General features: G+C 39.1%; 1 protein-coding gene across 1 annotated transcript in view; it reads left to right on the forward strand.

Annotated features, from left to right (window-relative positions):
- Col25a1 (collagen type XXV alpha 1 chain) overlaps positions 1 to 13477 on the forward strand; it is a 402845-nt gene that overhangs the window by 302403 nt on the left and 86965 nt on the right. Inside the window, exons 11-12 of the mRNA XM_006970377.4 lie at positions 8657 to 8683; positions 10677 to 10721. Coding sequence (XP_006970439.1) covers positions 8657 to 8683; positions 10677 to 10721 — 72 coding nt within the window. The remainder of the gene's footprint in view (positions 1 to 8656; positions 8684 to 10676; positions 10722 to 13477) is intronic.

Below are 13477 nucleotides of genomic sequence, written 5' to 3' on the forward strand. Positions count from 1 at the left end.
CTGAAATGTGAGGGAGCAGCTCTGACCACCAGCCCTCATCACCATGATGGACTCCATCCCCAAGCCTGGACCAAGGAAACCTGCCCTCCCTTAGGCTGTGTCTTGTCAGGTGTCAACACAACAACACGTCATGGCAATGTCCCGTGTTCTAATTTACTGTTGCGGACACCAGGGGTGTGACTCCCTGTCAGAAAGAAGGAACTGGAGGAGAGAAGGACAGCTGTCTTCAAAGTGAGCAGAAGTCAAGTGAGCAGAAATGCCCAGGGCTCTTAGTATCCCAGCCATAGTCTAAGTCTGGACAATTGAGGTTGCAGTCTGGCCTGTCCCTTTAGACACACAGATTCCTAACTGTGAGGCCTGCAACCAGGCAGGGAAGAGAGTTTTAAAATGCCTTCTGGCTCGTGTCTAGAGCTTCAAGTGTCTGAGGGGAGGTTTTTAAAAGTAGCCTCCTACTTTTTCTTTAAGAAAATGCCACGTACTTCCACATTCCCTCACACTATGTTAGAACGGTCTGCTCCTTTGCTCTGTAATGCTTGTCCCACCGTACACTAGCTGCTGTAGTTAGAACGTTTATTAAACTGAATGACTGATGTGAATTATATCACTATTGTTAATGGTATTTGTAATAATAAGGTACCGATACCTAAGCTACTGAGCTCATTCCTTCTCTCTGACAGTGTCCTGTCTTACCAGGGGTGGAATTAAATAGGATAAACACAACCGATTTTCTACAAATTGTCTTTTCAGTAACTTCTCCTTTTCCTTCATGTTCTACAGATCATTTAGAGTATCTATGTGCTCATGAATAGCATGATTAAAGATCCATCGTCATGAAGACAGTGGGAAAGTAATCCCATCTATTTCTAGTCACAGTGTGTGGCTCTTTTGAAGTCAGGTATATTAAAAGAAGCCTTAGAAATCATCTAGCCTATCACTTCACAGATTAAAGAAAAACGAGCGTAAGTGATGTGGCCAGGGTGATAGAGAAGACAGTGTCAGAACCATGTTAGACCCTGGCTCATTTGCTTACAGTCTTATGGGCTCCACGGTCTAAATCCACAGTGTCCAAAGCAATGTCTACTAACTCCAAGTGACGAGTTCAGAATCAGTTTCAGTAAATCAAAATTAAAGCTTTCTTTCTGGAAACTACACTAGCAACATTTCCGGTGCTCAATAGCCATGTGTGGCTAGTGGCTCCCCTGTCGGATTAAGCAATCCAGAATGTTTTCATCATCACAAAATCCTGCACTAGACAGCACTCACTGGCCTTCCTAGACAGAAAGCAGGCCTGAACACACGAGTCTATATTATACTCTTAAATTTAAGACATCTGTGAGTCACAGGATATGTAGATTCGAGGAGCAGCGTTTCTTAGCATTGTTTATTTTAAATATGGTGAGAGCTTAAATGCCCCTGCATACAAATATTCTTTTACTGAATGCTGTGTGGTGTGATAGGGCCTTTATGAACCATAAATCTCCTTTTATGGCATTCAAGGGAAGCATATGTAATCACAGAGGGCAGAAGAGCCCGTTAATTTTTCTTTCTTTGGGGGTCATTTCCATTTTGGGTTCAGCACTAAGAAACAATTTATTAAATATTTAGAAGGGATAGAGTGAACTAATTTAGCTGGGGGTATCTGGTGATTATTGAGTCTCTGTTTTGGAACCTGATAGTATAGATGCTTAAATGTCTAGATCTCCCTTTAATAGGTCCAAGCTATTTAATGCTCCATTTTTCATCTTGGATCCTGCTTTTGTCAAGTGATGAGAAAAATGTATCACCTATTTAATTTCCTGAGCTTAAGAAACCTCCCTTCAAAAGGTCACAACCTCGTGATTCTGAGAAATACCAGTAAATGAACTGCCCTGGTTTAATATTTCCCTATAAGTCAGCAGATGAGATAGGGCAGTCTGAAAACATTTGCTCTTTTTAAAAAACGACTGCTCATTAGAGCCTTTGCCATAAAGCGCTTATGAACGAATGTGACACCAAGCCCTCTCATGGACAAGGTGTGGGTTCTAGAGGAAGTTTTTCAAATAATAGGAGTTAGTGGGGAGAAATGTTACCGAAACAAAAATCCCAGATATTTAAACAGAAACAACTGCTTCCAAAGTGAGGACTCTTTCCAGTTGGTAGTGTCATATTTTGAGTGCTAAAATAATGGTATCTAGTTAAATATAATTTTTATTTTTTTATATTTCAATTTATTCAATAATTATTTGTGATAAGTGCTTTCTCAAGTCCAAAAGCTGTAAAATATATGTCCCGAGGAAGCTTCTCCTGGGTCTAGTAGATTCATATGTAAGTATATTAAAGACAAATCATTTGAAAAGCACTAGAATGCAGCAGAAAACAAGGTTTGTCCAGGCATCTTGTCAAAGAAGGTGAGTCGTGACCCTGGGTCCCAGAAGAGTGATTAAGAAATTCAGACAAAGTCTAATAGGAGAAGGAAATGGACTTCATGGAAATATTAACAAATATGGCTTAAGACAGGGCCCATAAAAGACTAGGTTTATATAGCACTGAGATGTAGCAGTCTCGGTCCAGCATTCCACCATAGCCACTACAGAACTACTACTATGTTATTGGCCTTGGCGTAGAGGGTACCAGGGCAGCGGTGCTTTGCATCCTGTACTTTCCTCAACAGTTGGTTTTGCTGCTTCCCCGTGCTTAAGCAATAAACTCCAAATATTGTATATCATCACTTGGATTCTCCTCCAGACGTCCATGGTAGACAGACCATGTCTCTTAGCCTTCAAGTAGGAGATTGCAGTCTGTACAGGTAAATCTTAAAAGAATTGCCCTTGTGTGTTTCTTCTTTATAAACCAATGTCATGGATTTTGTGATCTTGTGATGCATCTAACCAGGTTAATTAATATCTTTAACAAAAAGTTGTGATGAAATTCTATAACACCAACCTATTGAGAAAGCCCAGTGCTTATGTTTTATGATTACATATTATATACATCTCATCATTCTTTCCATTGCAATCGGCTTTGAAAAATATTTCCTTTATTTTGACTGACTTTTATTGAAACAAGGGGAAAAATTTAAGTCAAAAGGAAGTCTTTTTAAATGGCTTAATACTTTGGGCTTCTGTCCTCTTCTCCGTGTTGTATTAATTTTTTTTTCCTTTAGAAGTTGATTGTATATTCTGGTATCCAGCAATGACCAGCAGCTTCCAGAGCTCTGAGTTTTACTGTTAGCCATCAGGGACAGAACAGGAACTGCGTCCACCCCCTACATCATTTCCTAATAGCAGGCAACCAGAACTTGCCTTAAAACGTCTCCCAAGAGGCATCCGAAAGCACATCGTCTAGCAACTCAGCATCCTGTTTAAGCAATTAATACCTTAGTCAAATCTGTGCTCGTGTCGTTAGGGTCAGAAAAATTCATTTTCTCCCCAACAGCCGTCTATCAAAGAAAATGCTTTTTTTAAATGTATGTAAACTAGCAACTGTAGCAGTGCATGGTGCTTGTAGAGTCATTTGTTTCTTGGCTGTCTGCTTTGAAGAGCGTCTTGGATTGATAATTCTATCCACTGTCCATGTGACTACTCGCACTCCAGTAGAGACCTTAGGCCATACATGGTACAGTGTAACTAAGATGTTTTTGCTTTATTGCTCTGTAGAATTATGAATAGAAATCACTTGGGAAGAATTTACTCCAGTAGTTTGGGAGCTACTGTAATAAGCCAATAGCACTGACATGACTCAAAGAATAGAGTAAAAAATCATGTCATTCCTATCCTGAGACACTATTGTTTGAGGTTTCAAGAAGGAAAAAAAGGAATGACTATATGTATTCTATGACTATAATCATTCCTATAATTTTTATCATAGTCAAAGCAAGCACATTGTTCTTCTGAGCCCTGACTAGATCATGCAGCTTCAATCTACCTTCTCTCCATTTCCTGTCTCCTCTGGTGTCCTCTGAAAATGTACGTGTTCCTTAGTTTGGCCTCTGCACCTGTCCCCTTGCCACTAACATGCTCCTCCTTCGCCAGGCATATGGTCGGCCTGACAGAGCTCTAGTCAAGGGTCGCTTTATCACTGAGTCCGTCACGGAGCTGCTAGTGTGAAACATCTACTCCCTCTCCTCCTCCCTTCCCTAGCCCCTTCTTTGCATTAGCGATCACTTCACAGATTGTTGGCTGTCTTTCTACATTCACTAGAACGTGAAGCCCGGAGGGCATGTAGTCATGGCCTATTTTGTTAACTGCTGTCTCCCCTGTACCTATGGCCTTACCTGGCACTTAGAGTGCAGTTAATTATTAAGTAAGTGGATAAATGAATGAATGAAAACATGATTCACTGAGCATTTTACTGTGGGCCATCTGTACTACAAAGAACAAGAAAAAAAGAAATAGCCAGGTAGTGGTAGCATACACCTTTAATCCCAGCACTCAAGAGGCAGAGCCAGGTGGATCTCTGTGAGTTCAAGGCCAGCCTGGTCTACAGAGCAAGATCCAGGACAGGCACCAAAACTACACAGAGAAACCCTGTCTTGGAAAAAAAAAAAAAGTGAAAAAAAGAACGACTTTTACAATAACACATAGCATTACAATAATGTTGATAATTCTATGAAAAAGTTCTATTATCATGGTTCTTTGGGGAACAGTGAAGCAGACCAATCCCCAAAGGCAGGGACCCTGACTTGAATTTATGGAGTTGGCGTATGGAGGTCGGCTAAAAACCCCCGCTGTACCAGGCATCCAGAGCTGTTGAGATGCTTATGTGGTAAACTACAACTCCTATCCAAGTCTGACCTCTTCTCAATAGCTACAAAAGTTGTCAACAGATGCTCCAACAGCATTTCAGGAAGTGTCCTCAGGCTGCAGTGTGCAGAGGGACATGGGGAGATAAAAGGCCATTAGATAGATGTCACATGAACTAGGGAGGGGGCAAAGGACTTTGGAGTGGGCACAGCTGTGCAGCACAAGGGGAGGGACCAGAAAGACACACGGACAAGCCTGGTGGACTCAGGCAAGAGGAGTCAAGGGGCTCTCAGGCCTGAACCAACACACTTTTGGTCAAAGACAACCACTCCCTTGGGAACTGTCGTATTTTTGACTTATTTGCTCCCTGCATACAGAATATTGTATAGAATCCTTCGAGTGGAAGTTAGCAGAGCTGGAGAACAAGAAAGGACAATTAAGTAGATTGTACAACTGTACAACTCTTGCTAATAATCTTCTACCTAAGCCTTTGTTTTGCATAGCTCCCTGTGATATTTTCTGGCAGATCATGACAATAATGAGAGCTATGTGTACATTAATGATAATAGTACTACTTCACACAGAATTTTTCAATGGCTTTTACTCCTTTAAATACAGCTATTTCTACTAATAAAATTCTTCAATGAAAACCATATATTTTATATCACTCAGAATCTGTATTAACATGAGGATATTTCAAGATTCAAATTATATTTGAAACTTAAGTTAAATGTAAAGAAATATACCTTAATATGTTGGTAATCTACATATAGCATAGTTTCTACTTTTAAAACATACAGGAATTATTTTGAAAAGTCAAATTTCCGTTTTGACTGTGTACAAAAAAAATATTCAAAGTATAAATGCATCTGCCAAGAAAAATGTCTACAAAGAAATGCTGTACTGAGAAAAATGGACCAAACAGAATATAACTATTCTGAAAACTGTTTTATCCAAACTTACTGAATTATTGATATAATACTAAATAGAGCTACTTTAGAAGTCTTGAACTACTGGAATCCTAAAATTGGTAATAAAAAGAAGCATTAGGTTTCTTTGTGAATAATGCATTTATGATAGCCTTCATCCAAGACATTATTCAGGCTGAAGATATAAGTTTAAGATTAGACAAGCTGGCTCAGCAGATAAAAGCACTTGGTACACAGACCTAACCACCTTAGTTCAATCCCAGAACCATGTGGGAGGAGGGAAAAGACTCCATGAGTTTTCTTCTCACATCCACACAGGCACCATAGAATGTATCGACATTCATATACACACATTACAGACACACACCTACACCACAAACAGTAGTTCTTCAAAAGATTATATGAGCTATTGAATGACTCTATAGTATTGCCTATTACTTTATAAATTCACATTTGTGCCAGAAACGAGGTTAATAAGATGCACATGTCTTAACAAGCTGGTAACAACATGCCTTAATTTCAAAATTGATTTTTGAACAGGAAACCTTAAGTTGTATGTTTATATTTAATTACTACATTGTCACAGATATATAACAGTGTCATCAATTTAAACATATTTGAAACATACGTAAGGAAAATCTTGTTTAGTGCAGTAAATTGTGTGTGTATGTATGTATGTGTGTGTGTGTGCCCAAGTGCTTGTATATTTACTCAAAAGTATATCTGCACCGTGTATTACTCCTGATTCCCTTCTGGTAATGGACAACACTCTCCTTGGCTCACAACCATTTTTCCTGCAGTGAGATTCAAGAATTATATGTACATGTATTTGTAACTGAGAATATATCTTGGCAGCAGATTTGCAAATAATCTATAAGACATGTAGTCATAATTCAAAATTAATGGTAAATCTTTTTTAAAAAACTACTTTTATGAGTTTACAAAAATAACACTAGTTTCCTAAAACTGAAGGGAAAATATATTCAATTTCTTTGGTTATTTGATTTTTCTTAAATATTGCATTAAAATATACTAGTCTAATTTTATATGATTAGTCTTTTTAAGTCTCTGATTTAATATGACCATGTACCAAAGACTAAATTAGAAAATGCCATGTATGTTCGTCTCCATTTACAATACTGGATGTAAAATTCTCTTACTTTCCTTTGAAATATTCCCCTGAAATGGAATACCCGATTTTAGTGAATGATGTTTTTTCAAGTGGCAGAGTCAGATTTACAGTGGGAATGCAACCTTTGTGAATGGAACATATACATCCTCCGTCTAAGCACTGAATAAACGCAGTCCTCATCATAGAGTTTCCTTTCCAACCTCAGCAGGTCAGGAAGGGAAACACTCCAGAGACACTTGAGAAGATAGAGTCCTGGGCAATGATAAACCCAAGGCTTTTCTTCCTTCTCGGATCGCCTATCACAGCTTGCAACTTCTACCCTTACTTAGCATTGACGTTCATTCCCCAAACAATTTACACAGTGAGGAAATGATTAACCATGTTTATGTGCTAAAGGAAAAGAACTGGTGGAGAAGAGCAGGCCGATACAGATGCAGGGGTAATTGATTGGAAAAGGTCCCCCCGGGCAGAGGCAACGATGGATTCCAGAGTCTACCTGATGAATTGGCCTTGCAAGGAGGAAGGGCTCTTCTTCCTCTGAGGTCCATGTGGGCTTGGGTTGATGAGAGATGTGATCTGGATGGGATTTACACCTGATGGTCTATTTTCTCTGCAAAATCTAAAATGGAGAATTTCAAATGGGGAGCAGGATGGGTCGGGGGAATGCCCACAGATATGTGGATAGGGAGCCTATTAAAAACACAGTTGGTGAGTCTGGTTGTTCAACAGAGTTAAGTCAAGGAGGAATGAGAGTTGGTATGATGAGACACACATTCAGTAACCCAAGGCTGATTATAGAGGAAACGAGTCTTCCTGTGGGGGCTCTTCAAAAGAGAGGTGGGGAACAGCGTCTCTGGATCTTTCTAAACACTGTGTCTATTTAATTCTTAAAATTCATGACCCATTCTCCCCTACTAATCATGCTCATGTTTCATGCCATGTTACAGAGTATGAATGTCAGATGTTGATTAATGGGAACGTCCCACAATGAAAATAAGCCATTAGGGTAGTGTGATGTACTAAAGATCTTTTGTGTAAATAGCAGCATCTATAAATTCACTAAAACACACCCAGATCAAATACGTTTCTCAAGGAACTAAAAAGAATACCTAATACCTTTCTGTAAAAGTAGACCTAAGGAGTCAGAAATGAGGTTGTAGCTCCGTGTGTACTTTTCCACTGTCAGAAAGCCATGTCTTAATCTAAATTAAGCCAACAGATCCTTACACTGACTTTGTGGATGAGAACTGCTTCATTTCATAACTGTCACATTTGCATTTTCTAAGTAAATATTCCCCTTCATCTCCCTAAATTCTGTATTCTGCCTGCCTCTCGGATAACAGTCTGAGCAGCCGCCGACAGCCCTGCTCCCTTCTCGGGGGCACACCAGGTGCTGCCTTTAGCCTTGGCCACCCCTAGTTTGTAAACAAGATTTTGTGTGGGTCACGTGACAACATTTCCTAGGAATAAAATACAACATGCTTCTCTGTGTAGCTTCCAAGGCTGCCTACCAGGGCTATACTGATAAAAGCACCATGTAATGTGTCCATTTTCTAGAGAAGGTGTTGCATTCTAACTGCTTCTAGCAACGATACCCCCCTCCTCCAAATGAGACTGATTTGATAGATTGGCAGGAATATCCAGAAACAAATGCACTGAGACCCCAAGCATTTTCTTTGTAAAAAAAAAATCAGATCCCTCCTGTATGTGGCTAATGGCTTTCAAAAAAATTCAAATATATATATCAGCATTTTTTATTACAGCAAAGGGAACTTTATAGAATAGGATAACTTAGTTTTGATGGTTGGTTGGTTCATCATCTAAGCTTAAATGGCAGTAGTATTGTGTTAATTGAATTGTTTTTCCTCTTTTAGGGACCTCTGGGCCCTCCAGGACAAAAGGTAGGTGTGTGTAGCAGTGTCAAGAAAGTTGTCTAATGAGAGCAAGAGAAGTGGGTGGAACTGTTGAGCATAAATGGTACTGAAGGAGTTAGTATCCTTTGTTCATTCTGCTTTCTAGAATATTTTATATTTACACATTAGAATGTGCCTCAGATTTCCACTCTACTTCATTGTAGAACACTCAGTAAGTCCAGAGAAGACTTTTTGAGCTGTCTGCTGCACTTGTAGGTTATGGAATATTTAATTCAAATATTGGTAACACATTCTGACAGCATTTAAAACAAGAAGGATCATGTGACACTGCAAATTGATTGCTGGCCTTGGTCAACTATATAACTGCCAAATGGCCACAGAACTGACCCTAATAGAGGATATGCGTCTTGCTTCCTTCATTGCGCTGCTTGGCTCTCTCGGTGTCCCCTTGGCTGGGTAAACTGAAAAGTGCCTTCCTGATTATGATTTCAGTCTTAGCCACAATCACCAAAGTACAGTCTAATGGGGAGGACCTAGGGTTCTGAGGTCACACCAATGGAACAACAGTAAATAGAGCAATAGCAGAGAAGATGGCTCTTTGCCAGTGAACACCGCTAGGTCCCATTCACTGCTAACCTCCCACCCTGAAGAGGGAGAGAGAGGATGTCTCACTTGCAGAAAACAATTGTGTTGTAACAGGTGGGAAAGTGATTGCTCTTTATCTTTGGTCTTCATCAAAGATAAAGACTTTTTATCCCCAAGTGCCTGGCATGTGACATCTGTTGAAACATAATCCTTCAAACCAAGTCAAGGCCCTGCACTGTGAGACATCTTGCGTGCGGGAACAGTTTGTCCCTCACAATAATGTCTCTATTAAGCTCAGTGTGAAATTGTAAAGCTAGCCTGATCCACGTGCAACCAGGATAAAATGCCGGTTCCAGGCTTCAAGATCTTTAATTCCCAACCCATAGGATCATGGGCTGCATTAAGAAACTCGCCAGCTCAATTTGTTTGGCATATACTTTTTCTCTAGTGGGCTATTTTTAGAGCAGTTTCATGATTATCATGACTACTTAATGAAAATTCTTCTTCCATTATTATAAAAGAAATTTAATAGACAACTTAAAAAAAAAACCTGTTTTCTTGTTCTACACTAAGAATAAGCAAAAAACAAACAAACAAAAAAAACCCACAAAAACACCCTCTCCAGAGCCTAAGGGGGTGGGGGAAATGACATTGCCTTTTGAAAATATTTACTAATACTCCCTGTAGTCACTTAAATGTCATGGGCTGTCTCAAATAGTGACTGGCTTTCCTGCCATCACTTGAGCCATCTACAACCAGCTGTTCCTTCTCAGCCAGTGGGTATATCTGCTCATGTTTCCATGCACAGGGACCTTCAACCTCAAAATGTAGAAGTTGTGTTGTTTTGGGTCAGTGCACAACATTTGCAATGCTTTCTTGAGTCCACTTCAGAAGGCATGTCAATACTGGGTGACGTAACCATAGTCCCTGAAAGTCCAGAGGGAAAGTGATCCAAATTTGCATTCCAGCATAGAGCCCTCCTGTCATAGAGTAAGCAGTTGCTTTTTAAATTACCTTCTGTTTTGTCTTCTATAAATTTGGTAAGTTCAAGAGTCGCTGCTACTGCTCGGCTTTTTCCTGGTGGGACTAAATTATCTATGTCTTTAAAACAAAATTTAGAGCCCCGTGGCCTTCTGAAAGGTACGGCTTTCAATTTATATGAGATTCTCTATATCATGTTAGAGTTAAGTGAGTATTCAGAAAGAATATTAAACTTTATCTCTACTTCCTGGGAAAGTATGAAGATCTGTCTGGATTACTAAATATTAGAATACAGTGGATAAAATCTAGAAAACAGAGCCTTAGAACCTTGTGTAGGGGAGTTGTAGTATGTTTTAACCATGTAACATTGTGGTTGCCCTAATAAACACTGCACAGATTTAGAACTGGAACACTGATCATGATATCAACTTAATTTAATCATGTGCTTCCTTAGGGTTCCATTGGAGCACCTGGGACCCCAGGCACGAATGGGCAAAAGGTGAGTTTGCTGATTGTAGCATGTATTGGGTAATTTGAAAACTGTTAGAGTAACAAAGTCATTCTAGGGAGTGGTGTTATTAGTAAACTTGTACGTTTGCAAATACAAGAAAGCCATGGAACAAATGTTCAAATGAGTTGACTTTAAAGGAGCAGTAATCCCAAGCTAAAGCTTTTCCACTCTAAGTATTCTGGATGTGTTCCATTTTGTTAAGTTACTGTAGATGATGCAAGGGAGAGAGGAGATGCCGTACTTAACATTCAAACAAGACATACTAGTTCATTCTGGTCATGGGTAAATTAATACGTGCTATTTCTTTGATTAACAAAAGTTATTTACATAATGGGAACCCACTGAAATCTTCTGAACAAGAACAAGCTCTGTTCACTGTTAAGCAAACTTGAGAACAAAGTGGACTTCCTATACACTGTTACTATTAACTTCTAGTGTACTGTTAATGAAGGGGATCAGAAATAAAGAGAAGTGTATACGTAAACACACACTGCTCTACATACACACATCTCTTTGCATGTCTTTATTTCCATAACGTATTTGTCATTTGGAGAAAGCATCTAATGTTATCCCACAGGTAAGCCTGGTGTCTGTGCACTTAACATGCTTACCAGCTCTCCAATCTGGAACCTCTACAGAGATGAACAAAGCCACTGTGGGAGCTAACAAAACCCAGAGCTGGCCTAGTTCACCAGGGTCCAGGAAGCTGAGCTCGGGACTTTCCTGTCTCCCTTCAAAATCTCATGACTCATCTTCCAGAATATTTTAAAGCCCTGTACCCTGGACCAAGTTCTGAAACCACAGAAGAATCCCAGCTCTCACTCAAAGAACGGACTTGAGCATAGGCTTTTCCTCTTGTCTACCTTCCCTTCTCTTATCTTAAAACCTCTTAAACCTACAAAGTAGCTGAGAATATGAGCCCAGCACTTAGATGCTGTGTAGATTCTGCCTAAATCTTTGAATTTTCTCACCTCCTTTTCTACCTCCATATGAGGGAAATGATCACAATTCCTGCCTCAAAGGTCCATGTAGGGATTAAATGTATTAATAAGCCTTTATAACAGTGTCTGCCATTACTATTAAACTTTTCCTATATTTTATTTTAGTAGAATGCTAACGGTTTGATTGATCTGTATTTCAAAGAGGCAGTTCAGAATTACTCAAATTCCAAGGAAAATCAATATTCCAGATCAAGGCTCCTAGTACCTTTATTACATAAGCCAAATGCTGGGTACTCATCCACAGCCCATGCCAGGAACCCATTTATACTTCCGTAAAATGTACATTTCTCTCTCCTCAATCCTGGTAAAGATAGAAGACTGACTTTCTTTTTACAACATTGTAGATCATGGGGGGGGGGGGGACACATGATCAAAACTTTGAAAAGTACTCACTATAAGGGAGATTTAAAAGTCGCATAACTTGAGATGTTTTTGACATTGGTAAAGACCAAACTTGCATGCACACTTAATGTTTATTTGTCTTTGTCTTCTTTGTTTTTGTTTTTTTCCTTTGTCCAACTTTGAGTACCATCATGAAAATTTATAGAAACCTTTAACCTGAGAGAAAGCAACTTGAAAACTGTCTTTTGAAGACTTCATTTTTTTTTTTTATTTTTTACAAGGAAATGCACAATTTCCTTAGAAAGAGAAAGAATGTGACATTTTCTTGTCCTAGTCACCGAGTTTAAATTACGTATCAAGGAAACAGCAGTGAATAGTCACAGCTTTATGTATCGCAATATATCCTTGCAGCGTTTTAAATGTGTTTTTTCTAAAACAGTGGGAAGCCAGCATCTGCCTTCTGAAAGGTATGAGCACAGACAGTGAGAGTTATTTTTCCTACTTCACAGACCTGGAACTAAAACACTGGATAGAACATCCTTTAATCCTCACTAGTACTTAAAATTGTCATGGCAGCTCGATCATCTTTAGGAAGATAAGTATAGAGGGATTCTTCTTCACCAAGACAACCAGTCTCTGCAGCAATAAGAGCAAAGTTGGCAATAATTCCACAGTTGGAGTGTCTTTAACTTCCAGAACGTCTTTTTCTAAGGAGAAAGTTTACAATGACATCATAATTTCTTGAAAGAACTTTAGTGTCCTGTAACTGTCTTACAAAAATGTTTTCTTCCACGTTATAATTCCACTTTTTCCAAAGAAGCATTTTTGATGCCTCAAAAGTCATTTTTTGACTACAGTTAAGGGAGGGTGTGATTTCCAAGCCTTCAAAAATTTGGAAAGTAACAGCTAGACAGAAAAAAAAAATGGTTTTCTGTTATGCTGGACAAAAGAATACTGTTTTAAGAAAACATTTTATTTCCCACCACAATATTTTCAAGCCATTCAGGTCGACAAAATTGATGATTGGTTTTAGACAGGAAACTTGATGATGACTTAGTTTCACATTTATTTTATTTTAAATATTGGCCACTTTGATCAGCAACCTGAATGTTTATTTACTTAATCTGCTGTGTACCTGTCACTTATTTTCAATAATGCTGATGATATTTTCAGTATATTCACATGGATAGAGGTCAGTGCCCACTGAAGGCTGCAGCGTGGTATGGAAGGGAGGATCAATGCACTCAGTGTCCAGCCAGTGACTCTTCAGTGTAAGTGGTGTGGCCCATAAAGCAAGATTTGTAATGCCCACCTATGCAATCACTCGTGAAGACTGAGTAACGTGTATCTATGTTATGGTCTTCCAATTCTTTATATTGTACTGAGTAAGTAGACTTACGT

The sequence above is a fragment of the Peromyscus maniculatus genome, chromosome 6 (assembly GCF_049852395.1).
Source record: "Peromyscus maniculatus bairdii isolate BWxNUB_F1_BW_parent chromosome 6, HU_Pman_BW_mat_3.1, whole genome shotgun sequence".
Lineage (NCBI taxonomy): Eukaryota > Metazoa > Chordata > Mammalia > Rodentia > Cricetidae > Peromyscus > Peromyscus maniculatus.